Consider the following 25,618-nt stretch of genomic DNA (forward strand, 5'->3'; position numbering starts at 1 on the left):
AAGTATACCTTCAAATAAAATTTACAGTTCCGCCATTTATTTATTTGTGATGGTCATTAAAAGTTATACTGGAATTCGAAGTTTGGGGAAAATAGGTCAAGCAAATAAAAATTTGTTTCTGCATGGATATACATATATATTCTTTGCTATAAATATTTATGTCTTGGAGAAAACTTTAATTTTTTATTCCTTTTTTAAAACATATTTTTTACTATTTATAAAGTTTCTTTTAGTTTAAACTAAATTTTTGTATCTTTTTTGGTTTAAACATTTAAAATTGTTGGTTAAAACTTATACATTTTATTTGCAGAACCTTCGAATCAATATACATTTTATCATTAATATTATTATTATTCTTTTCTATAAGTTTACACAGCTAAGTATGCAAAGTAAAAAGAGTTCATAATTTAATTCAGCCAGTACGTGCTGTACCGGTTCTTAAAATACCTTAGAGAGAGCTAGAAGATCAACCAGTTCAAAAGTTTTTTTGACATTTTCAAGCGCCAGATCGATATTATTGAGTAAAGATAGTTTGTTGTAAATATTTTGGCAAGCTTTGAAAATTCACTAAGGTAAAAAAAGATTTTGAAAATCGCTGCTGTAGATTTCGTTGAAGCAGAAAGTAGTTGAAACCTCATGAATTCAATTTACAAAGAGAAAAAAAAAGAAACATATTTTAAATATAATTATTAGAATTTTGATTGGATTACCTTGAAAAGAAAGTGGTTAGAAAATCCCATAACTTATTCAAAATGAACTAAATTGAAATTGTCGACCGACTGTGGTATCTCTAAATAATACTAGTTCTAATTCTAAAGATAATTGTTATCAAAAGATTGCTCAATTTTTCTTTTTTGCAATGTTTTCGAAAATGAGTCCATTTACATTTTCTTCAAATTTGTTGATCAAACACATGTAAGGTACTAGATCTTTTTATTCTAGGAGTTTTTAACGTTTTATTTAAGCGGGTTCCTAGGAAACGGTAAAGATATGCTCTTTACTAATCTATAGATACCAGGTTGTTGTACAAATCTAACATTTATATGATATTTATGAGAATAAAATGTGTTCCACTGGAATATCAGTTTATCGAATTATCGGTTTACAGCATATATACAGAATAGAACAGCTTTTTTCTGCTTTCTCAATTCATGTGAAATACCCTTTAAATGAACATTAAATTCAGGTCTAAATATTGTTGGGCCTAGGATCGCTGTAGCTCCCTTCAAACATTTCACATGTCACAAAATGAAATATTATTTTAGTGAACATTTATTGAAATTCATGCGAACAGACTTTTTAATTATTTTTAATTTAATTTAAATTCTAAAATTATATGGAAATATTGTACAGATGGGGCACAATACAGGCATGTTTAGTGCTAAGTTATACTGGGCCCCTAACCTTCATGGGCAACGCAGCCTTATAATGCCAAACAAGGTAGAGTTCTCACGGTTATCAAAAGATACCATCTATCATAGATGCAACAGTGGATATAATCACATTTCCTTTCACCAAAATTTGCCCATTGGAATAGTACAAGGATAAAGAATTAGATGTGGCCACGTTTCTGTCATATATGATCAGATAAAGAATACATTTAATTACATTTGACACAACATAGTCAGCTATAATTAATTTTCTTCTTAACTTTTCCAGCACTCGTACAACAATGTGATGCCAGGCCTTCTAATTATTCAAGACATTTTTAGACGAAGCCACAGGAAATCGTACACGGGTAGAGGGGACTGTACAATTCTCAAAAAGACAATGAAAAAATGTAAAAAGTAAGTATTCATGCATTCTGTATTACTAACGTGTATAAGTCAAACATTGAATAAACAAAAAAAAAATTGATTAAGAAGTTCCGAAAGGTGTATTATTGATAATAATCAATATTTACTTTTGATTACATATATATAATTTTGTATAACTTACATTCATACATATTTATGAACATATATTGATTACATATATAGATAATTTTTTTATACACTAATATTCATTCTTACTTTATTACAATTACAATTTAACATAAACAAAATTTCATTTGTCTCGAAAGAGCCATTTCAATACAATTTCCAGATCCAGCACCAATGTAATTTTAAGTATAACTGTAAGAACGCCTATGAGGTGCTCAGTAGAGTAAACTAATATGTCGAGAACTTTAACTTCTAATATTCGTAAGACTACATTATCTGTGGCACATTATTAGGGAATAATACTAAGCAGCATTGCAAGCATGGATATAGATCTCGATTGTATAATGTGCAGCTTTCCTAGTTGAGGGATATAGCTACTATACATGTCTCTGATGTGCTATTTAAATGAAATTTATATAGGTTCTACGACAACTATATATATTATAAGATGCAATAAATGCATTGCTAGATTTCGGCAGATTTGTTGAACTTTTTGACAGGGGCTGGATAGATTTATACTTGAAATTTGACATTCTAAGTGGGCAGATACAGGTGTATTTTTTTTTTTTTTTAAATTTTTGTAACATTCTTCTAGTATTGTTGCTTAAGACTTACATACAGGGAGTATGTAGTACTTCAGACAACAGATGACGTCACACCAAATCTAATTGAATAGTCGTAAAGTGCGCCTCTTCCTTAATTAAACTATCCTATTTTGCAACATGCAATTAAATTTAAAATTTTATAGTAGGCCATAAAATTTGTGCGTTATTTTATGTAATAGTATTAACCAGTAGTAATCAATTTTATGACATTGTGTGGTAAGATTTAATTCCAATTTCAACCACCACATTGTCTGGTGAACTACCTACAAAAAAGCTCAGTCAATTATTATAAATTTCTCAGCGTCCCCCCAGGATAATCTTAAGATTCTGTTTTTGAAATTGACCCTGTGTCCCTGTTTACACGAATTCAATTAGTGCATATCTTATCATTGTAAGTAAATATAGTGTGCCCTTTAGAGGAACTGCAACCTTAAGCATGTTTATGAAGTTTCACATTAGTATTATACGATTCTACCATCTTGAAACAGTAATAGACGGAAAAAGTATCACTAAATTTTCAAATTTGAAGGAATCCAGGTTACGACAGCAGGATTTTGAGTTTATGCGATTTTTTTTTTCGGCAATGGCCACACACATTTTCTTTCAATTAGCTGTACTAATAATTCCAATATGTTACTTAGTTTTTTGTTTTTAATTATTATTTTTATTTTGGGCGTATAAATCGCCGTCGTCGATGTCGTCGTTTGAGGGTGAAGTATTGTGATCGTCTTAAATTAATAGCGAAATTGAGTTTTTAATGAAAACCATGTTTTGAATCCCTTGAGTAAGAACTCAGTAAATTATGTGCGGTATGAATGGGTTGATTGGAAGGAGATTGTGCTCAAAAGCGAAAAATCACAAGAGATTACAATCTTGGTATTCCGTTTTGGTACACTATTTTCACTACCGATACTAATGTTTCTTACTGAAATCAGTCAACCGCAACTGATGTTTTGCAGTTCTTCATTATTGTCTCTAATAATAGCTCTTTGAACTTAATCAACTATTTTGTAAGGTAAATCTTATTCCTTTTATTTGTAAATATGATCTCAGTAATAGATGGTTTTCTAAAAAGCTGACTGCGTTTTGCGACTTTTGATCGATATGAAACAAATGAATAAATGAAATCCTGTTTTAAAAAAACCTCTCTTATTTGTGGCTTATAAGTCATTTTAAATAACATGTCGTTCGCTTGCCCGATCATTTTCAATTACATTTTATTTTAAATTAACAACTTAGAACAGTTTATTACAATTAGACGAAAAAAAAGAAAAGATTCTTTAAAATGGATACAAAAACAAAATACGAGTACTGCAAACCAAATACAATTTGACAGGGTAAATAAAACAATAAAAATCAAACAAATAGAAAATCTACATTGAAAATCATTCTCGTTTATTTATTTTGTGCCAATAGAATAATAGAATAAATATTTATTATAATAAATATATACATAAAATAAATATAGAAGTATAAATGTAAAAACATTTCAACCTTCTTAACTAAGTGAAGTAAGAGAAAAGTTAGGTGAGGAGGATTGGAATGCAGGGGAAAAAGGAGAGGAAAAACCTGCAGCTAGTGTAGAGAGTTAGAGTAGGATATGTTTTAGTCTTCTGTATCTGTATGTTGTAGAAGGATCTGTAGGAGGCTATGTCGCGGCAATGGAAAGGAGTTTGAGCAGACGATTTTGGATAAAGGAGTGTACGGGGAATAATGGATGCAGTCTCCGTGGAGTGAGTCAATTCTAGTGCGTCGTGGAGAGTCTATTGCGAGTCTGAGAAATTTGTTCTGTGTTGTCCTGGAGTTTCTTGATGTTGCTACTACAAGTCCAGGCTCCAGGCGGAGCAGGCGTAGAGCAACATCGGGGCCTAATGGCTACTTTGTAGAGGAGGAGTTTGTTAGTCACAGTCATTTTGGAGTCACGTGAGAGAAGAGGAAAATTATTTACTATTATTATTACTAAAATTATTAATATACTATTAAGTCGTATAGCCAGTAAATTTTGTGCCAATATCATAATTAAGCAGGTAATGGCGCCTGCTTCTTCTAGGTAAACAATCTATCCCGACTATTGTTCTCTCGTTATATAAGATGTGAGTTGTACCAATGCCTAGGAAGAGAAAAATAATCCCTAGGTTAATTTATTTATTTTAAATTTAAGCGGTGTCAACATGTTTTATAAGTAACATTGGTCATTGAGTTATGAGAGGCTCTTTGAGAAAAAATTGTAAGGGCATGCAGTACTCGAACCCAAGGATTTCGCATCGGAGTTCAAAATGCACTTACCACTTAGCTGGCCCCACTTAAAAATTAGAATTTTCTTAAAAAACCTTTTCAATGTTCACTTAACTTGACGCCTTAACATCTTGTTTAACGACTAGTCGATTTTTATTTTATTCATGCTCCAATATAGTTTTATTAAGGGTTTTGGAAGTGTTAGATACACATCTAAGATTCAAAAAAGGCCTTCCAGATTTTCTGGATTTTTAACAATCTCTACTGAACTTAAGTGCAAGTGTAGGACTGTGAATGGTAAGACAGCCCCCTACTTAGTCAAGGATAATTAAATTCAGAACACTGTTTTTGTTCACATTAAAACTGCACCACAACTATATTATTGCCCAATGTGTAATATGGAGGTTGTGGAAGATTTGCATCACTTTTTGATTGAATGTCCAGCTTATGATGATCTAATAGGTAAATGCTTTAAAAAAAAGCTTATCTCTCCACTGTAGAGATGGTCGGTTTGCTGAATGGAAAAGATTGGATGGCACTAGTTAATTATTGTAAATCTGCATATTTACGCAGAAATACGAATATTATATAGATGTCATATTTAGTTTTGAGATACCTATTGAATAAAACTAAGGAGAGGAAATTTTGATTTTATCTTTTTGTTGTTCATTAAAGTGTGTATAAATTTAGTTTATTATCACCATAAGTTGGTTTATTTTATTTTTTGTTAGTACAATTTACTTATTTCATCTTTTGTTTTGTATTTGTATTTATTTTGAATATAAGTATATGAGTTTATTTACCCACTCTGTAACGGTTGTACAACCAACATAGTGACTTTATATAAATTCATTATATCAAGAAGTAATTTTTGTCAAATTTATGTAATTATAAATATAGATTTAATAATAAATTCAGAACAAAAATCAGTATTAGGTCCAAAACTTATCATTAGAATTGTCATAATTGTTATGAGAGAGTTTTTCAATTTTATTAATTTCCCGCCAAAAATAAAGAGTAACAAAAAAACAACAAAAAATAGATTATGTAAGAATGTATAAGGTTAAAGATGCAGGATGTGGGCCGCTTTACTAGTTCGAAACCTGTTCCAGTTTATGTAAGCTCTTAATTATGTCAGTGGGCACTTGGAGATGTTCTGGTCAAACCTGACCACACACCAAAAATTAATTCTCCTACACACGGTAAATATTTCCGGGGAGAACCTATGTAAAAATTCATTATCTCCGAGGTTTAAAATAAAGGTATTCCACGTTAATGTATGTAATGTGCGTACAATGTTTAACTGATAATGTTTTCAGCCATTTTTAAGAAAAATTCAAAACCCTATTCAGTATAGGTGACATCTGATTGATGGAATAATCCATATTGCATATATGAAAGACCACCCTTTGCTTGGTGAAAGGTAGTTACAAACATGCGCTCTCCTCCTATCTTCTTAGCTCAGATCAGAAAAGCTCTATAAGTTGCAAAAGAAGTGTTGCTGTTGATTAGTTCGATAATGGCTTGTTATAAAGTTAGGTGAGGAAAAATTAAAGCTAATAAAAATCTTAAGAGAATGCCACTATTGAGAAAGTCAGGCCGACTTGACCTACAGCATACAAGCGTTGTCTTTAACTTTTAGGGAACTATGTGACTAAAAAAACGGACTTCAAAAAGATTAAAACTTGTCAAGAAGACAGCCACTTGGTATGAATAACTATTTGATAATAATTTGGCTCAAGTTAAAATAACAATTGTTAAAGTTACGCCATTAAAGGCCAAATGATGAAGCACCACGAGAATAACTGAAAAGAAATAATTTATCGCAAACAAAATAATAAATAACCAAAGCAGTTGTTAAAAATCACTACTCTGAAGGTCAGATGAAACTGTAATCAAGACTAATTGCAAACTTAAACTAAGTAAAAAAATTAACACGGAAACTGTTAAAAGTTTTTAAAAAAGAGTTTATTAAAAATAGTTAATTTTTTTCCCATTTGTTGGAAAGTCTATCACTTTTATTTACTTACCGTTAACTACAAAATGTCATTTTCGAGGCGTTCTGAAGGAGACAGTACGTGACGCTTCTCTCGCAGTTTCATTACAGTGAACTTACATAATATTGATGTAAAGAAACATTTGGTAAAAATTTAATATTGGAAAGAAAAAAAATAGTTGGATGCTGAGATATGTAATCAAAAACGCACGAATACAGCGACCTAGCCCTACTTAAGAAACTAAGGCCAAAAATTAAAGAATACAGCCTCTAGTGTGGATTCAGATTGGTTAATCGATTTTGCAAGCTTCAACGTTACTTCATTCAGGGTTACCTGATAGGATTAAGTAAGAACGAGTAACATCCTAACTTTGTCCAAGGTCGGCTATTTTATGTTAAACTCCAAGTGGCGGAATCTTACAATACATTCTAAAGTACGTACAATAGAAAGCACTCTAAACAAGGCGAATATCCGTTTCTTCACCTAGAACTCTCTAAAATCAATTTTTTTTCCTACAAAAATATTTTTTGAAAAGTGATAGGCCTATTGCGGGTAGGTAGTGAAAAAGTTATTAAAGAAACCAGCTTGTGCTGATGTCGAGGCGATCATAAAAAACTGTACCCAAACAAAAACATTTTATAATGAAGTTTCCACTTCATTTTATAATTTGGAATTTTGATTAATTACGTTTGTAAATGTAAATATGGGTCAATCTCTTTGTCATATACATATTTGTATCAAAACAGTGTATTAAATAAATAAAATAAAAAATAGTTCCACTTCATTTACAAATTTCTATTAACAAAACGAGTGTCAGAACTGTACATTTTACTGAAATGTAACGCATAAGAGGCATGCTAGAAGTTCAGTTTAATGTAAATACGTGCAGATATTATCATCCTGATGAGCCACTTTAGAATCATAGAGTTCACCTTATAATTAAATATACTGTGATCGTACACGTGCTCATTTCTTTAGAATAGATCAATTACCTGCATTGATATGGGGCCTCTTAAAAGCAGCTTGCTGTTTACTTTAATTAGTTAAGATGATAGATTTTTACCCTGCATTAAATTGGATACTTTAGAGTCATGCTTGCAGGTGCAGTTAATATTATACTAACGGTAGATCAGTTAATGTGCTTCTTTGAGCATCTTAGAGACGTAACTTAGTAAATGCCCTAATTGAGGCAGTATTTTTACACATTGTGCTAATGTGGTACATGAAATTCATGTTTGTTGTTCCACTTAATATTTAATTAGTGGTAGATCTATTACTCTAACTCTAGAAGTGAATTGTTGATTTCTTCTAGAACCCTCCTTAAATAATTCTCCTATTAAAATGTTCTTTACAAATGTTTTCACTGGAAAGCCTTTTATGAGGATAGAGAAAGAAAAATAAAAGTCATGGAATAATTTCAAAGAAAAGCGGATAAAGAAGGGAATTCAAGCTTGAAGTAAGGCTTTTATAGTGTGGATTATAAGCCCGTGATAAGGCTTTGTTATTATTACTATTTTGGTACCAATATGAAAATTGCATAACTTAGGCATACTGGGTCGAGATATACAGTTACGTCACCACAGATATTATTTTTTGAAATATTCGTGGGAGATTAATGCTAAACAGTTCTTTAATGTCACAGACAAAAAGCAGTTATCAAATACTTTGATATTTTTATCTCTTACAGAATCTTTATTTCCTCTTGTTGCTCTCAATTGCGATTGCACCAAATTTTCTAAAACCAAATTTCAAACAGAAATACATTTTTTTGAGAGCACAAAAAGTATATGTGCTTACATAGAAAAATATGAAAAACGAGTGATTGTAATGAGCATAATTCTTAGTATAAATAATCGTAGCTCTTATTAAGGTTTCGAAATATGTGCCAAAACTACGGAAGTAGCCGTTTTAATTAATGGAATTGCCGCAATTTTCCTCAAATCTTTTTTTTTATTAAACCTCGTTAACTCTGTAAACACTTATAAAGTACTACCTCTATTATTTGAAACATATTCTCATGAAAATTGATTTCCGAGTGAAGAAAATATATAAGATAGAAATTTGAGAACTATAATAAGATAGAATCATGAGAATGTTAACAGCAGATTTGGATTTATTGTTTTGTTTTTACAGAATATCCAAACTTAAAAAAAAAAAAGTTTCAGCTGTTTTTGAGAAAATCGCATACAAATCAGCGAAAAACATCAGTATAGTCGCTACCACTGGTCAACTGATTTCCTTCTAATTGGTTGATATATGGAAAATGTTTGGGAGGGCAGTTGTATAAGGGTTGATCGTCCGTAACTTCACGAAAAAGCGTACCTTTGAAATACACCTAACTTCCCAATTTCTTCTTCTTCTTTTTAAATAATGGCGCAACATTTGCAAAGAGGCTCATAGGTATCTTTGAGGAAATAGTAGAAAATTGAAAAAAAAAAAAATAGTATTTCCAGTCGATTGTTCAAGGAGAAAAACCAATTGTAGGTAAGGTTAACCATAAAATTTATGCCGATGTTACATCCTTATAGATTACTGAAAACGCACTTAAGAAGAAAGCATAACATCAACTCTCTCTTACAACCCTTCTCAAATGATTTATATAGAAACAAAATTAGATAAAAGTGATCTCCCAACACATATTTTAGTGTCTAAACAAAGCTTTAAAAAAAATCGTTCGCCTTTAATAAGTAAAAAAGAGAAACTCAAAAACTGATATATAATAGTGTAAAACGGAAAAAGTTAACTAATTTTCAACAAGTCAGTAATTTTTGCTCACAAATAAAATTTTGTTAACTGTATACTGATTTTAGAAATGAAAAGTATACCAAATGACAATTCAGAGCAATGTTTAACTTCATTCTTCTCCGGGAATCTCATTAAAATGGATTTCTTTTGAAAAACGTTTTAGATAAAAGTATTAGGCCTATATATGTATAGATTGCTTCCAAAGTTTAAAGGATATCGTTGGGTCCAGTTTCACAAAATCGCAAAAAGCTGTAGAATCGAATGAGTTGGTAGGTAGTTTGCACGGGATCGCATTACTGATTTTGACCAAAACCTCTTTTCGGGTTTTCTGACCTATTAAATTTGAACTTCTTAAAGTTTTATGTCATACTCAAGTGATTTCATGACTAAGACTGTTTTTTTTTTACTGAAGTTGACTTTAGTAACAAGGAGAAGGAAATTGGGGAAGCTAATAGATCAAACTTGTAGCTGCTAGCTGTCTCCTACAAATTAACACGATTGTTTAGCGGTCATGAAAGACATGCAAAAAACACCGCTACTCCAAAAGTATTCCAAAATTATTTAAATGACTCCTTCAAAATCTGAGAATTAAAAATAAAAACACACATGTTTTCTTACCATAATTTACTAATGATTTGCAAGAATAATCGCTAAAAACCACTTTTCTGAAACCGTACTCAAATCAATTTTTCAAAAAAGTTAAACCCAAAGCTGCACCTATGGCCACTAAATTGTTCAAAAACTTGGAATATTAGGAACTCATTTAAGTCTTAATTCTATACAACTTCCACTAAATAAACCTTTAGAAGTAATCTAAGCACCACTCTACCTCAGACGTGCCCTTAATAGAATATTTCTGGAGAATTATTATAAATAAAAGTTGTACACCTTCAAATGTGTCATGTAATTGGAACCATGATAAAAATTCATTACGTAAAATTAAAATTGGTCGGGAGAAATTCATCGCTATGTTAGGATCAGATCCCCCCCAAAAAATAAGCATATAAAACATAAAGTTTCGCTATTATTGATACCAGATCCACAGCAGGGTTCTAAAAAACAATTTCCTAAACTCAAAACTAATTTTCCTGGTGGAAACGTTAAATCGAAAAACCGCACTTTCATAATTTAGAATACTTATAAATGGTAAATTGTAAGGTAAAGAAAATGATAAATGTAAAAATTGTCGCTAATTACTGTGAGCTTCAAGATTTACAAGATCCACATCTGCAAGGGGTTGACCAATGTCAACTTGAGCATTTTGTTGACTGCAAGTTTATATTCTGAAAATGACTTTTTTTTCTCAATTTTCGGAAACTTTTTTCTCGAAATTTATTAGGTATTGGTTTTTACAGAAAAAATTACAGTTATAAAGGAGTATTCGCCTTACATTATAAAGAAAATTTGGGAATTCTATCTTTTATAGACAAAGAGAAAAAAATCGTCAAAGTTGGGAGTTTTTCAACGTTACGCTTTTTCTTTCACTTTTTGACGATCAACCCTTATACAACTGTCCTACCGGACAGTTTTATTCTGAATTCCTATTTAACTGGCAGAGTTTCTTTGGCCTTATTTTGAAAACTCAACTTAGTAGAAAACTCGTAAGGCTGAACAGGTGAAGTCAAGCATCCTTAATAATAGATTTTAATTTTGAGCTTCTTCCTGGCCCAGCTGACAACCCATGTCTGTAATTACCACTTGGCAAGAAGATATGATTAATAAAATTGCCTATATTTCCAGTAGTATGCTCAATAGTTGTATAATCAAAAAATTTTTGAATTGTTAAGGTGAAAACCATACAAATTTTCTTTTAACCGTCTAGTCAAAACTGGCGTCCTGAAACTTATACTGCAAACAAGACCACACTCACTTCACAATAGTAAAACATCCAGTTTATTATAAATTCATTTATTTATTTCTGAATAAATTTCTTATAATCTCTAAATATAATATAATTTATTACAATAATATACTCTCTTAATATATATGTAAACTGTATGTACAAAATGATCATGCAGTACACCTGACTGTATGAAATAGCTAAAGATAACAGTAAATATAAACAAAAAATTGGCCGCTCAATCGATGAACATTGATTTTTCCCCTTTTTGTTAAATAAGCAGAAAAACACTAGGTGTTATTACAGGTCTGCATATTCTACAATAAGATGTAGTATCTAAAGGACAAATACTACACGGGAGTCAACCAACAGCATAATTTCTTCTCTCAACATACCATAGCAATTAACCTGCTCTCAAAAGAAAATTGACACAAAAAAATTCCAACACTGTATAAAAGACATGTTAAAATATGGGGTCACTGTCGCTAGTTTATAAATCAAACTGTTTATTTAGTAGTTTTACTTTAATGAGGTGTTAACTTATGACCAAGACTCCTTCCTCGAATGAGTTCTCAAACCTAAAATTACTCATTAAGTAAGAAATTAACTTTGTACTGACTGTAGCGGTAAAAGCTTACCTAATTAGCAATTAAAAAATATCGATTTAATTAATGTTGCAACAAAAGTAATTCTTCATTGGAAAAATGATTGAATATTCTTTATATTCTCTTATTGCAGAGGTGCTGGTGCACCCAAGGTCACTATAGATTTGACTTCAATACTTTTTAAAAAAAATAAATTTAAAACTTCTTTTTTTGCATTTTATTACACCAAAACTCAGACTCATAATTTACAGTTTCAGACGTTTGGTATACAACTTGTACACAATTTCTGGTGGACAGTAGAGGCTGATCAGCAGCCTTTTGAAGGAATAACGACCTACTTAGTTAGGTTCGCGCAGAGCTTGGAGCTTCCAAACGGATTGTGCAACTAACACAATACTTTTTTCCGCCAAAGTAAAAAGAGATTCCCTATAAATTGGGAACAATTATGTGTTTGTCTTAAAGCTACATTAATCACTTTTGGTTTAGACAACTTCTCACCACCATTGGAACAAAACCTTCTTGTGGTGTTGGATAACCGTTCTTAGGAGCAGGCCACAGCGGGATAGAGGTCATCCTCAATCTCACACCCCCTACTATTTTGTTGTGATGTAAGCAAATCTTCAGAACATTTAAAGAAAATATTTGGGGGGATGGAAGGGAGTATGTGGCGCTAGGGAACAAGATATCCCAAACTGTGGCTTCAATAATTATTCTCAATAAAATGACCAAAAATATACGGAGCCAGCGAGGTACCAGGCATCCTTAGAAGTAGCCCTTTCCATTTAACTTAGGCTTAGGAACGCGTTTTACCTTCCAGAAAGCCTTCATAAATGTCAGGTGGTGACAGGAGGAGTATTTGGCAACATCTTCCTTTAAAAGCGCCGTTTCGCCTATGCAATTATCATCAATCATCACACTTATCTGATAGCAACATTCTTCCACCAATTCTTTTCTTTCATTTGATACTCGCCTTGATACACGGGTTTTTTACTTGTACCTGATATGTTTCAAATGTTAGATCTTTACATGCCATAAGAAAATTGGTAAAAATTGATTTTGAAGAGCGTTATATGTTTTTAAATAAAAGAATTACTTACGTTTAACAAAAAATAATAATAATAATAACGAAAAAAAACATTATACATCGCCCTCACAATATACTGTGCAAACTATAACAGTATGTATCTAAACACGAGATAACAAGTACACCAATATTAAGTTTATATTGCATTAGCCATACATCATACTGTATAAACTATATTGGTTTAACGTGGCAAATAATATTTTTACAATAATTCTCTTAACACCTAGTGTTTTTCCACTGTTTAGACAGTATGGCTGTAATAGCGGCCATCGTTATTTTTCCCCAATTCTTTTTTTTAAACAACAAAAAAAATTAGGTTAACTCTAGTAAATAGGTTTAATTAGGTATTATTATAATAAAAAATAATTATCCCCATCCAAAATGGAACAAACTAGTCGCCATGTTGGACTATTGGAATTTGCTGAACCTTTGGTGTGGTGGTGGTGAGGGGCAGATTTCCGGCGACCCATTTAGCTCAAAATGCGCCGTCCCAAATGTATTGGATATTTTGATTTTAATTTAATTCTGAATAACCTAATGGCTGGGATGTGTCCCAGAAGACCAGTAGTATTCAGGAGAACACTTCGCACTCGCTTTGACTTGGCACTAAAACAAATCCCAAGAGAGCTGTATGAATGTCTCGTACTATAGCTCAGCTCAGCGGAAGCCTTCTCTCCTGCTTCTGATATTTCACCCAACTCACAATTTCGAGCAGTTTCCCTTGTAACGCCCAGGTAAAGTACATGTCCTAAATTTTAGGCCCTGAAACAAGAGTTCTAAAAGAATAAATTAGGCTCCAGGCGTTCGGACACCTCACTGAAAAAGTTTATTGTTTCTCAATTACTACAATACCTTGGCTCCTCAGAACATAGCTTGTGGCCTAAAATTTGAGCTCCTTTAATCAGGACTTCTTGGGGGATGAAATAAATGCTAGGCAACGCTTAAACCATTAACCAACGTAAACCACGGCGCTAAAAACTTAGAATACTCCTTAGCGGATTTTCTTTAAAAGAATTCTTAGCACATCTTTCTTACCCTTAAGGTCACAATGAAGTATTCCACAATATAAGAAAAAAAAAAGTTAAAATCGAATTCTCTACACCAAACTGAATTATCAACTTCTGATGATTCCGAAACCAGACGGATAATATCAGCGACATTCCTCAAAACCTTTGATCTAGGCTCTTGCCATAAGTTAGGGGTCTTGATAATCCGCACCCAACCACCTTAAATTCAAATCTCATTCAAATATTTTGTCACTCCAAACTTCGACAAATTCCATTAATGAATCTCTTTCTTCGTCAGTCCAAAGGAATTTTTAATCCCATAAATTTTTTTTACAAAATTTATTCTTAAAGAACATTTTTATTGGCCTTAAAAGAAACAGCCTTAATAGCCTTAAAAATGTATGGCTTTAACAAATAATAAAGGAACAATTTAAAATTTGTTTTTAAGGAATTAGCGAAAAACAAAACAACTATTTAAAATGCCTCAAACTTAAGCACAATTCAGTCTATTTTTTTTTATTCACATTTACTTTTTAAACATTGGAGGCTGCGACGAGAGCTTAATGGAAAATTTGGGTTCTGAATACTAGGTTAAACCATTTGGGGTAGGGCTCGATATAGTAGGGTGAAAATCGTCCATGCGTTACTTTGTAAAACAGTTCATTTACCTTGTTTCCCAACTATTTCTTTATTGGTAACCTTTACTTCCCCTTTAACCCCCTTTGGGTTTTACCATTTTAAGGAAAGGTCGATTAAATGTCAAGATAAACCTTAAAAATACAGGCGACTCAGAGTCGATAATTTTTTTAAAATTATAACTTTATAAAAATACGATAAAATATATACAAATATAAAAATATTATAAAATTAAATAGAAATTAGTAAAAAAGAAGAAGCTACAATGCCACAAACATCCTCGCCGAAATAAAAAAGGAGATAAAGAAGGCTTTGTTTCTTATCAGCTGCTTAGTTCTGGTGGTGGTATTAGAAAGTCATTGACTTGATACTTCATAGATGGATCTTAACAAAAAGCTACAGTTTAAAAATTTAAATATAAGGGTTGATTAAACGACAAAAGGCACACAAATCGATAAGTACCCAACATTTCATTCATACTTCATCTCGTAATTTCAGCTAGTTAGAAACGTTCGAAAAACTTGTGTTTAATTCAATTTTCTTGGGAGAATTTTCCGAATAAAAATTAAAGGTATTTGTAGGAAGACAAGAAACTGAACTCGATTACAATACTTTCTCTTAAGAGTGGTAATAAAAATGAAACTGCGTTATCAGTACTTCTCCCTAAAAAGGTAAAAGAAATTAAACTGCGAATACGACAAGACTGCTTATTTTGACGATGGACGATCAACCCTTTTACAACGGTACAACTGGTCAGGTTTTAATTTGTTACAGAGAACGATGCCTACATTTCCAGCAGAAAGCATTAGGTCATTCAACGAACAATCTATTTTTGCATTGAGGTGAAAAATTTGTGACGTTTCTTACACCCTAGTATATCAAGCTTCGATTCGAGCAAATAAAAAAAAGTTATATAGACCGTTTAACATATTTTGGTATATTCTCGAATCAGTCTTGGACGTTCTCGTGATCTGTCCCTCTTTGAAAGAAGAATATGGAAAAGAAGAAAGGAAAAACAATGGCTGGACTTTTTACATAACTCCTGGAACCTAAAACTCAGATAAAAAGCAGGATTGAAAGGCTGGATTTCAATGGTTTTGAGATTCTTAAATGCAGATGTTATCTAGATTGCTTCTTATTGAGATTGACCTGACTCTGAGGAACAACTGAAGGCACAAACCATACGGGCAGATCTAGCAGACTGCAATACATTATTTTCTATTTTAACCAATGTAGCATGCCTGTTTCGGACTTTCATCCATTATCAGAAGAAGATGAATCAGTTTGGTGTAGAGATTTCGACTTCATTTACGTTAACGTCCCGAACCACTCTTGCTGTCTGAGTCTCAGTGCTAGACGCCTTACAGCTTACTAGAGATGCCTTGCCTAAAACATCATTACTACGAATTTCTTCAACCCATAAGAGGAATGCAACGATGTGTCCAAGAGTTTAGGAAGTAAATAGTATGTTAGTAAGTAAAAGTAAAGTGATCTCACATTTTTTCCAGGAAGGGCTCTGCTACTAAATTAGGTATCATGAGCTGGTTAAGGTTTTAAAAATATATTTTGCAAGTGAGAACTTGCCCCACTCTTTCGCTTTTTTTTTGTACACATTTGACTTAAAGCCTGATCTCCCCGACTACACTATAGTACTACTAGCTTGTGGGTGGTATTTGAAGCTTCCTTTGAGTCAAGCAATGGATTAAATCTTAAATCGCATATAGTAGCGGTCCCATATTAATACCTGTATGCAAACACTTGGCATTTAGGATTCCAAAATATGGGTTGACTGCGCATGTGGCTAAAATGTATCGCCAAATTTGGGTAGATCCAAATCGATCAAAGAATATTTTGGTATGATAGTCTGGACGATTGTGTAAGTCAATTCAGGCTTAAAACTGTTAATTTAGGGAACGGCTACTTATAACTACCAGCTCCGTCTTTGGCCATCAGGTGTTTGAATGTGAATGAAAACTTAAGCCCACAGAATGGAAATGGGATAAATCACACCTTTTCATCTTAGCAAGGATGGAGTTGCGAGAATGACAATGAAATCGAGATATTACGTTCACTGGTTAAAGTACAATGATGTAGATCATGATGCTATTATGAATTTATTGAGCAAGAATTAATGTATCTGTATTTTTTATTTTTTTGACATTTATGGTTCAAAAAATGCGAGGGAAGAAAATGTAAAACATATATTGATAGTGGGAACTTTCTCCACTCTTGGAATTGGTGTATCTACACTTCACTATACTTATAGCCTCTGTACAAATGGTTGCTTTTAACCAGTTTCTATTAATAAAATTTATATTATTTTACTACTTTTTCTTAATTATACTAGCATCAGAAAAAGTTTTAGAAGCGGGCCCAGACTGCAATACAACAATAAGCGTGAGGCTCCTATCCACTTAATGAAGGGCTGGAAGCAAATCCTTTACTCGCAACCATTTTTCTTACAAATAAAAAGTAGCTATTCGTGGATTATTACAAATCTACGCCTTATAACCTCTACACCAACAACTGCCTTCAAGTTTTAGGAAGATATGAAGCAGATTTGAAAAGTTTCAACTTCAAACACATTTTAGTAAAGTAAGCATCCATCTTTTTAGGCGGGGCTTAACGTCCCAACTACCAATTAGGTGTCGTGGACAGAGGCGGAAGCTCATACTTTACTATAAACAATTTTTTCTAACAAATAAAAAGTAGCCATTTGAACTGGGGACCTCCCACTTACAAAGCCACTTACATGAACACTAGACCAACATCCGCCCCTGAGCACACTTTAGTCCAGCCAAATATTTCATTTCGACCCTCAATAAAATTCTATCAGATGAGGTGACAGACCGTCGCGGCACATTGAATCCATTTCTATCAATCAGGTAGAATGGAATCCGTGGCAGAAGGCAGCCAAACATAAAGGGTGTTTGGATCACGATCCAACTCTGTGTTCAATGGATCTACATCTTGTCGCATATTTAGATTTAAGGGTATTTGCGCTGTTGCTAACAGGCTGCTATCAACTTGCTCCTGTATCTGATCCGCCACACTATTGCTACTATTACTATTGTTACTACTATTACTACTACTATGATTATTACTATTTGAACTATCAACATTCTCTACAATACTATTAGCTATATTGGTTGCGTTTGTGGCAGATGGATTGTTGTGGGTCATAGTACGATCCTTGTTGTGTGTATTGCGATGCCGTTTCATGTCCGACTTGACGCGGAATGGTTTATGGCATATATCACAGTTGTGTGGCTTCTCACCTGCACAAAACAAAAGTAATTAATCAAGTAGGCAGTAAAGAATGAGAATACTAGAATACTAAACTAGTATAATAATACTAAACTTATTAGCTCTATAAGATAAAAATGAGCAAATGGTTTGCCCAAAGAACTTTAAATCCCAAATTGGCTTATTCTACACACACACACACACACACACACACACACACACACACACACACACACATACATACACACACTAAGATTAGACTTTAGCCCTACAATGCTTAGAAGTATTCCACCAGACTAGTAAACGCCTCTAATAATAAGTAATATTTAAGCGGAATATTATCGTACGTTTGAGCTTCCATTACAATTCTTACCGGTATGTATACGTCGATGGTTCACCAAATATGAAGACGCTCTAAAAGTCTTACGACAGTATTCACACACGTAGTTTTTTTCACCAGTGTGAATTCGGCGATGCACGATTAGCGAATACTTGCGTGCAAAATCCTTGCCGCAGAATTCGCATTGAAACTGCCTTGTTGTAGAATGCAATGAGGTAATATGATACTTGAGGTCGCCCCACTGGCGGAAATTCCTTAAGCACACATCGCACTTGTATGGCTTATCACCTGAATGCATTCGCATATGCACCTGCAAATAAAAATAATAAGATCATTAATGCTCTGCAAATTATATTGGTGTACACTCACACACCTTCATCTTCAAAGCTCTAGTAAACTATTACTTATAAGAAACGTCTCCGATTTTCACCTTACAATTCAAACATTGTTTGGTTTCACATATGTAGCTTATTGCTGGAAATTAAGCCGTAATTTTCTATTAATTGAAAACATCGTGAGACAACTATTCGATATACGAGCTACCTATAAAGTAAAGTAGTGCAAACTTTCCGGTTTTGTCTGTTCCACATTCGTAAACTGAACCACATAAACAAAATTGATCATAGAGGAGATAATCAGAGGGCGCCATGCCTGGGACGAAAGTTGGGTTTGATCTAGAAGAAACTAAAAATTCTAATCATTTACTTTGAGGACTCAGACGTGACGAGTGCAATATTTCTACTTGAAGAAAACCTCTTATAGCAATAATAAACAGCCAAAAAGTCAAGTCGACTTGGATACAGTTTGATGTAATTTCAGAAGGTAGGTAACACTAAACAACTGGTTAGTAATAAGTAGCTTGAGCAACGAGAGCATTCAGAGAAAATGCACCTATTTTTCTAACCCCTAGCTACTAATTTAGTTATCTTACCCTTAAAGCATTTGCTGCAAAGAATCCTTTGCCGCAGACGTCACATTGATGTGGCCTACGTCCGGAGTGCGACCGGATGTGATAGAGTAAGGAGTTGCGATGGGTGAATGTTCTAGTACAATGAGGGCACTGAACCGTTTTTTTACGTTTTTTGCCCTTTTCGTCCAGATCTTTATTGAAGTTCCCACTAGACTCCTCTTTCACATCGTCCAGAATATCGTCATCATCAAGATTCAGATCGTCAGATAATCGCCATGATCTGTGAAACAAATATATTGGGTTGGTGCAAAAATAATGCAGGTTTTTGAACTTTCATCTTTTGTTTACTTCTGCTTGCCAAGTAAACAAAGATAATCCTCCAGTCTAGGTAATGGATTATAAACAATGTTTATTAATGTTGTTTTCCCTCAAATATCAGTTTAGTTTGTGTTCCATTTTGTATGAGTTAAGACCTCCGATATTCACCATGTCAAAACAAGATTTTCGTCAAATTTATTTTTACGAGTTCAAACTTGGTCGAAGTGCGGCTCAAACTGCGCGTAACATCAATGTTGTTTGGGGTGAAGGAAGCATCAGTGAATGTACAGTGCAGCGATGGTTCCAAAAATTTCGTGTTGGAGATTTTGATCTCGAAGACAAGGAAGGTCGCGGTAGGCCCTCTGTTGTTGATCACGACCATCTTAGGGCATTGGTGGAAGATAACCCTCGCAAAACCACTCGGGACTTTGCGAGAGAAGTTAGTGTTGACCACTCAACAGTCGTTCGCCATCTCGAACAAATTGGTAAAGTTAAAAAGCTTGACACGTAGGTACCTCACGAATTGACCCAGAGCCAAAAACATCGGCGTTTTGAAATTTGCAATTCTCTTCTGTTGCGCTACCAAAATGAACCATTTCTTAATCGAATCGTGACATGTGATGAAAAATGGATCCAATACGACAACAGGAGACGGTCAGGCCAGTGGCTGGACAAGGATGAAGCACCAAAACATTTCGCGAAACCAAACCTGCACCCGAAAAAAGTAATGGTGACAGTGTGGTGGTCTACTGCAGGTGTTATTCATTACAGCTTCCTAAATACTGGCGAAACAATCACGGCTGAAACATATTGTCAAGAAATTGACAAAATGCATAGGAAATTGCAAAATCTTTGTCCAGCATTGGTGAATCGGAAAGGACCAATTCTTCTTCACGATAACGCCAGGCCACATATCGCAATGCCAACTCTCAGGAAACTTCAGGAATTGAAATATGAAACACTTCCGCACCTTCCATACTCCCCCGATCTCTCGCCGACGGACTTCCACTTATTTAGACATTTGGACAACTTCTTAAGAGGAAAAAATTTTAGGGACCGAAGTGAAACCGAAAATGCCTTCCGCGAGTTTATTGAGAGTTTAAATAAAGATTTTTTAGAAACGGGAATAAGAATGCTTCTGACACGTTGGCAACTGTGTTGATAATGATGGAACATATTTTGAATAAATAATCTTAGTTTTATACAAATTATAATTTTTTTTTTGGCATATAAAAACCTGCATTATTTTTGCACCAACCCAATAACATCGCTTTGACTTGAGTCATATTAACCAAAGTCTTGCTGTGCCAATAATTTCTCTTAGAAGGTAGTACATTTACTGAAAGCGAACTTTCAGAGTCATCGTTCAGTTCTCTTGATATTACACAAATAGGCTAAGTTTTTACATTGTATTAGATGTAAAATTGGGGGTGTACATGCTATTTCCCTCAATAATGGGTACTATCTGTACATAAATACTTAAGCACTTTAGAGACAAGATTGAATATCTGTAAACTGTAAGGATGGCCCTTAAGAGGTGCACTTTTAGTTACTCTTAACAAAATAGACGTGGAGTTTCGTTCATTGTACTGCCATAAGGAAACTATAGAGACATGCTTGCTACTAACCTCATTTTAATTAGAAGACAGACGTGTGCAATGAATTGAATTTGAACATTTTAGAGGCATGTTCAAGGCTAAATTCCAACTTAGTACCACAAGTACACTAGCTAGTTACCTCAACTTGGTGTCGGGCTCCTCGTCGGGACTTGCGGTCTGTATGTTTACCACATGCCTGATCCCCTCCATCATGTCCTCAGGTTCGCTGAACTCTTCGATGGTGGGGTGCGCCGTGGCAAGATGCGACTCCAGCGCCTTCTTTCGACGAAATATCCGGCCACATTGATTGCAGTTCAGAGTCGGCTCCGCTTCCAACTTCAACACCTGCACATTATAAATCCAGTGAGGAATTCAAATTCGCAACTTCCCCTCACTGAGAACATCAAGGGTCCTCACAAAATGACTTTTTTGTAGGTACCCGAAATAATAGCCAAGACTGTACCTGCATGGAGTCAGGCTTGACTGAGAAGGTTTCCTGGACAATTGACTGACCGACCGCTCCGGTTGAGTACTCCAGGATGTGTTGCTCATTTATGTTTACCTAGAGCAAAGAGCAGTTTAGTAAGATTGTACGGACTTTTTTAAACTTAGCGCCTTTACTAAAATTTATAGCTTTACTGTTAGTCAAAACTAACGCAATACATTTTTTCTTTCAAAACGAAATTCTTTGATATCCGAAACTGATGTCTATATTTGAATTATTCAATCATGCCCACGAAGTGACATAATCTGTTCTTTCGGATTTTTCAAATGAATCCACTTTTCTCTGCACTTTCTCTAATTGGGCATCGCTCTTTCTAAATATTTGTAACCCTGAGCAGCCCATATCAAAAAATTTCTATTAGGAAAAAAATAAAGCTAATTTTGAAAAGCAGCTTATTTTGGCAGCAATATATTACATAGATGCATGTTAAAAGTCCACAATCAGGTATGATAGGCACTCTGTTAGCTGGGGCACCAAGATAAAACAAATCCGTATGGTGATAAAGAGAGAAAGAAACTCGAGTTAGATACACAGTACCTGTATGATATTTGGCTCGTAGTGTGCCTTGAGGTGCTCAAAGAACTTAATCTGGTCGATGGAAGTAACACCGCACAGTTCACAGGAGAAGCCCGCCGACAAACTATTACCGCACTTCTTCAGGCCACAGTTAATATTCTGCCCGGTTACATTTCCGGCATTTGGATCATCCTGGATGCTGGCTACCAGATTGGCGTCCAGGCCTCCACTACCAGGCGCCACAGCTGAATCTGCTACCGAGCCGCTTACCGGAGCCACCACGTTGCCGCCGATATGGCTCGCACGGTGGCTCAGAAGCGCTGATTGTGAGATAAATGTGTCACCACATTTTAAACATTTGTACCTGAAACCATCAGCAAATATTAGTGAGTTTTCTAACTAAAGAAAGTACAGGGAAGAAATTAGCTCAGTGATAAGTGCACTAGATTCCAACACAGAGATCGTAAGTTCGAATCCAGCTACCGGCCTCAGATTTTCTCTTTCTAAGAACTCTAACAGCTCACTGTCCAGTGAAGGAATGCAATTACAGTAACGAGAGAAACTTGCCCCAGAGCCTGGCAGCGCACTGAAAAAAGCTCCTAGCGCTAATGACCTCAGATGTTGATATGCCTTAAATTTATGGAAAAAAACAAAACAAACGTTCCAAGTCTTACATTCTTTACATAAAAATATCACAATGGCATAAATTTTATAAAAAATTAAATGGACATAAAAGTTTAATTTTTAAGAAAACAGATTATTTTTACCAAACCTTCATCATAAGTAATACATTTACAACTTACCCTTTGCTTAGTGTATGTTGATGTATTGGCATCCGACTAATACTGCCGCAGTTCACCAAAGGCTGAGTCTTTAACTTCCTGGGTATCCGTTTTTTGTGCGGCAAACTCCTACGGGATGATTTCAGATCTGATTCGCACTCAATATCGGGTTCAATGTCATTTAGAAATTCCTGATCGCTGCAATCTCGGATACTGGTGTCACAAATGATGTCATTTTTCCGTATTTTACAGCTGTTGTTCTTTGTGATTAAATCCTGCTGAAAATATTTAAAGGAAGTTTAATACTTCACATCATGCCAGTGCCACAATGTGGAAGACACAGAGTTATAAGGTTGAGAACAATGGTGAAGGACGTAATTAAGTATAGAAGATGCCCTTATTGTATAACTAAATAACTGCTTATCTCTTCTGAGGTTAGACCCAACATGTGCGCTCTGAACCTCATCTCACCAGGCTTATTGCATTGCATCATGATGCATGATGCATTGTCATGACAATGCCCTCTGAAAGACTAGTGGAGCAACAATACTGAGAAATCCAATTTACTTGAGGGTAGGAGAGATTGAAGATGTGCAATAGCTCAGGTCTTTTGCACGTGCCAAATTAACTTTGGCAGGTACATGTGTGACACAATACAAACTACAGAACTACAGTGAAGCTGGAGCTCAAATACACGAGTCCAGCTCTGTACCTCACAGGTTTAATGCTACACACCACAGAAATGTCATTGTGCCTGAGTTACAGTGCTGAGAAGTGCTTGGTTAGTCTCGTGAAAAGGGTCCAAATGAAGTTTAAAAGAGCACTATCGGACAGATCCATTTGTTACACTGTGATTGGGGCTCAAATATCTAAAAGCCAATTTTGAACTTCGCCGGCTTAATAAAATTATATATATTGAAAAAAATAAATAAAAAAATAAGAGGCACTGCCGAAGTCTTGATAATGTTCTCTCGCTGAACTTTTATTTTACTGTTTTCTATTATATTACTCTTTATAAAATAGAACTACGAATCAATACTCACTTTTTGGTCCTCTGGATTATCTACAGATACTAATAAAGGCTTGTCGTAACGGTTTCTAATTAGCTGTGTTGATAACACCTTTTTCAATGGAGGCAATCGCATCTCCTGAAATTTAGAGATAAATGCATTCATTATAAGAACATTTCAGAAACAAAAAACTGACTCCTAACTAAATTTGAGATAGCAACAAGTGAGGTAGCTAAGACTGCTGAAATAATAACGAGGATATAACAAAAAACTGAACTTTTTCTCCAAACCTCTATGTACTTTCTCACAGTCCACCAACAAACAGCTCCTGCTCAACCTTTTTTGCCTATGTTTTTATCTATTTATTAATAACACTACGATTAAAAAAAAAAAAAGACGATTCTTGAAATTCGAGCGATTTTGCGCTGTCTTCTTAAATTCAGCAACTATATTTCTAGCTTCACAAAAATGTCATAGAATCAGCACCAAAAAAAATCTTGAGAATTAGGTGTCACACTCAATGATAATCTACTCAACTGAGAACGCGTTACATTTTAGATGGAACAGATCCTTCGTTGGATAAAAAAACGCTTCTCGAAATAAAAACAAGAATTCTTTATAGAACCTCTGCCATAGTCTATAATTTCTCGTTCTCACACCAGGTCTTGTCTCTGAGTGCAAATGGAACTCATAAATAACACGTATTTCTGACAGAACGAGAAAGTACAAGATTAATTCATAAGGTGAAGAACCACATCTAGTCCTAATCTAGTAAATTAGTTAATACCTGAATTGGAGCCGCAGCAGGAGGTGTAGTCTGATACAGCTGTGCATTCTCATCCTCAAATGCCTGAAAGTAACTGGAAACCATGGCTGCCACAGATGGTTTTTCAATGTTCACACTTGGCAAAGGTGATAATGTAGATATTGTTTTAGTGTTGAGCAGATCCGTTGGGAATTGTTGCTTCTGTTGATGAACCAGTTGTACAGCTACCAGGGCTGCCGCTAAACGTTTATCCTCTTCAGTCAGATCATTTCCTAATAATTCCTCTTCGTCATCGTAAAAATTATCAGTTGTATTTGCCGTTTGTACACTGCCAGCTGCCGCTTGTACATTTGGATTAGTAGTACTATCATGGGATTGATGATGCTGATGATGTGTAGGATTCGCATGATTAAAATCATTACTAGTAGCAAGTTCAACTACATGATGATTGCTCAAAATCTCCTGCGTTAGCTGTTCATTTACCAAATGTACTTTATGTAGATTCTCAGGAAGTCTGTTCAAATTTATATATTGTGAACTAATTAGATCTTCTGTGTCTTCATCATCTGGCAAAGCACCCAACTTAGTGCCGTGTAATCTGTCGTGTATGTTTACTGAATTTAAAAGATCACGAGCTTCCATTATATTTGTATTTGGTCACAACTTAACAACCATAAAGAAAAATAAAAAGACACTGAAACATACTGGCGCACTGTTAAAAATAAAGTAAACAAATGTGCAGCTAATTTTTCAATTAGAAGAAGGTATTTTTCATGAAACTACACACTAACAATGTATGCACCTTTTACACAAAAAAATCTATTTAATAAAAGGCAATACTAATTCAGTCTGCAATCTTTAAAAAAAAGATTCCTTGTACGTAATTTATACTGAAAAAATAAACGCCTAAAAGTAGAAAACACTGAGTCTAATATTGTAAACCAACCATCC

General features: G+C 34.2%; 1 protein-coding gene across 2 annotated transcripts; it reads right to left on the reverse strand.

Annotated features, from left to right (window-relative positions):
• Positions 1–17,383: 17,383 nt before the first annotated feature.
• LOC141459532 (uncharacterized) lies at positions 17,384–25,618 on the reverse strand. 2 transcript variants are annotated; one of them, XM_074138712.1, is made up of 9 exons: positions 24,689–25,618; positions 23,935–24,039; positions 22,913–23,166; positions 22,131–22,473; positions 21,552–21,650; positions 21,228–21,433; positions 19,194–19,452; positions 18,296–18,572; positions 17,384–17,954 (listed from the first exon to the last, which is right to left on the reverse strand). In XM_074138712.1, exons 1-9 carry the CDS (start codon positions 25,307–25,309, stop codon positions 17,554–17,556), a joined length of 2,565 nt encoding a protein of 854 aa, XP_073994813.1. In that variant the 5' UTR covers positions 25,310–25,618; the 3' UTR covers positions 17,384–17,553. The 2 variants fall into 2 exon arrangements, with proteins under 2 accessions (XP_073994813.1, XP_073994812.1); XM_074138711.1 differs by having other exon boundaries at positions 22,913–23,169.

The sequence above is a fragment of the Rhodnius prolixus genome, unplaced genomic scaffold (genome assembly GCF_049639745.1).
Source record: "Rhodnius prolixus isolate KJV_2025 unplaced genomic scaffold, Rpr scaffold_11, whole genome shotgun sequence".
Taxonomy (NCBI): Eukaryota; Metazoa; Arthropoda; class Insecta; order Hemiptera; family Reduviidae; genus Rhodnius; species Rhodnius prolixus.

Excerpts from the sequence above, each read along its gene's own strand:
- LOC141459532 (XM_074138711.1), bottom strand. The coding sequence starts at position 25,309 with ATGGAAGCTCGTGATCTTTTAAATTCAGTAAACATACACGACAGATTA. Across the intron at positions 23,170-23,934 it reads ATAATCCAGAGGACCAAAAA|CAGGATTTAATCACAAAGAA; the intron begins GTGAGTATTGAT and ends AAATATTTTCAG. Across the intron at positions 22,474-22,912 it reads CAACATACACTAAGCAAAGG|GTACAAATGTTTAAAATGTG; the intron begins GTAAGTTGTAAA and ends TGATGGTTTCAG.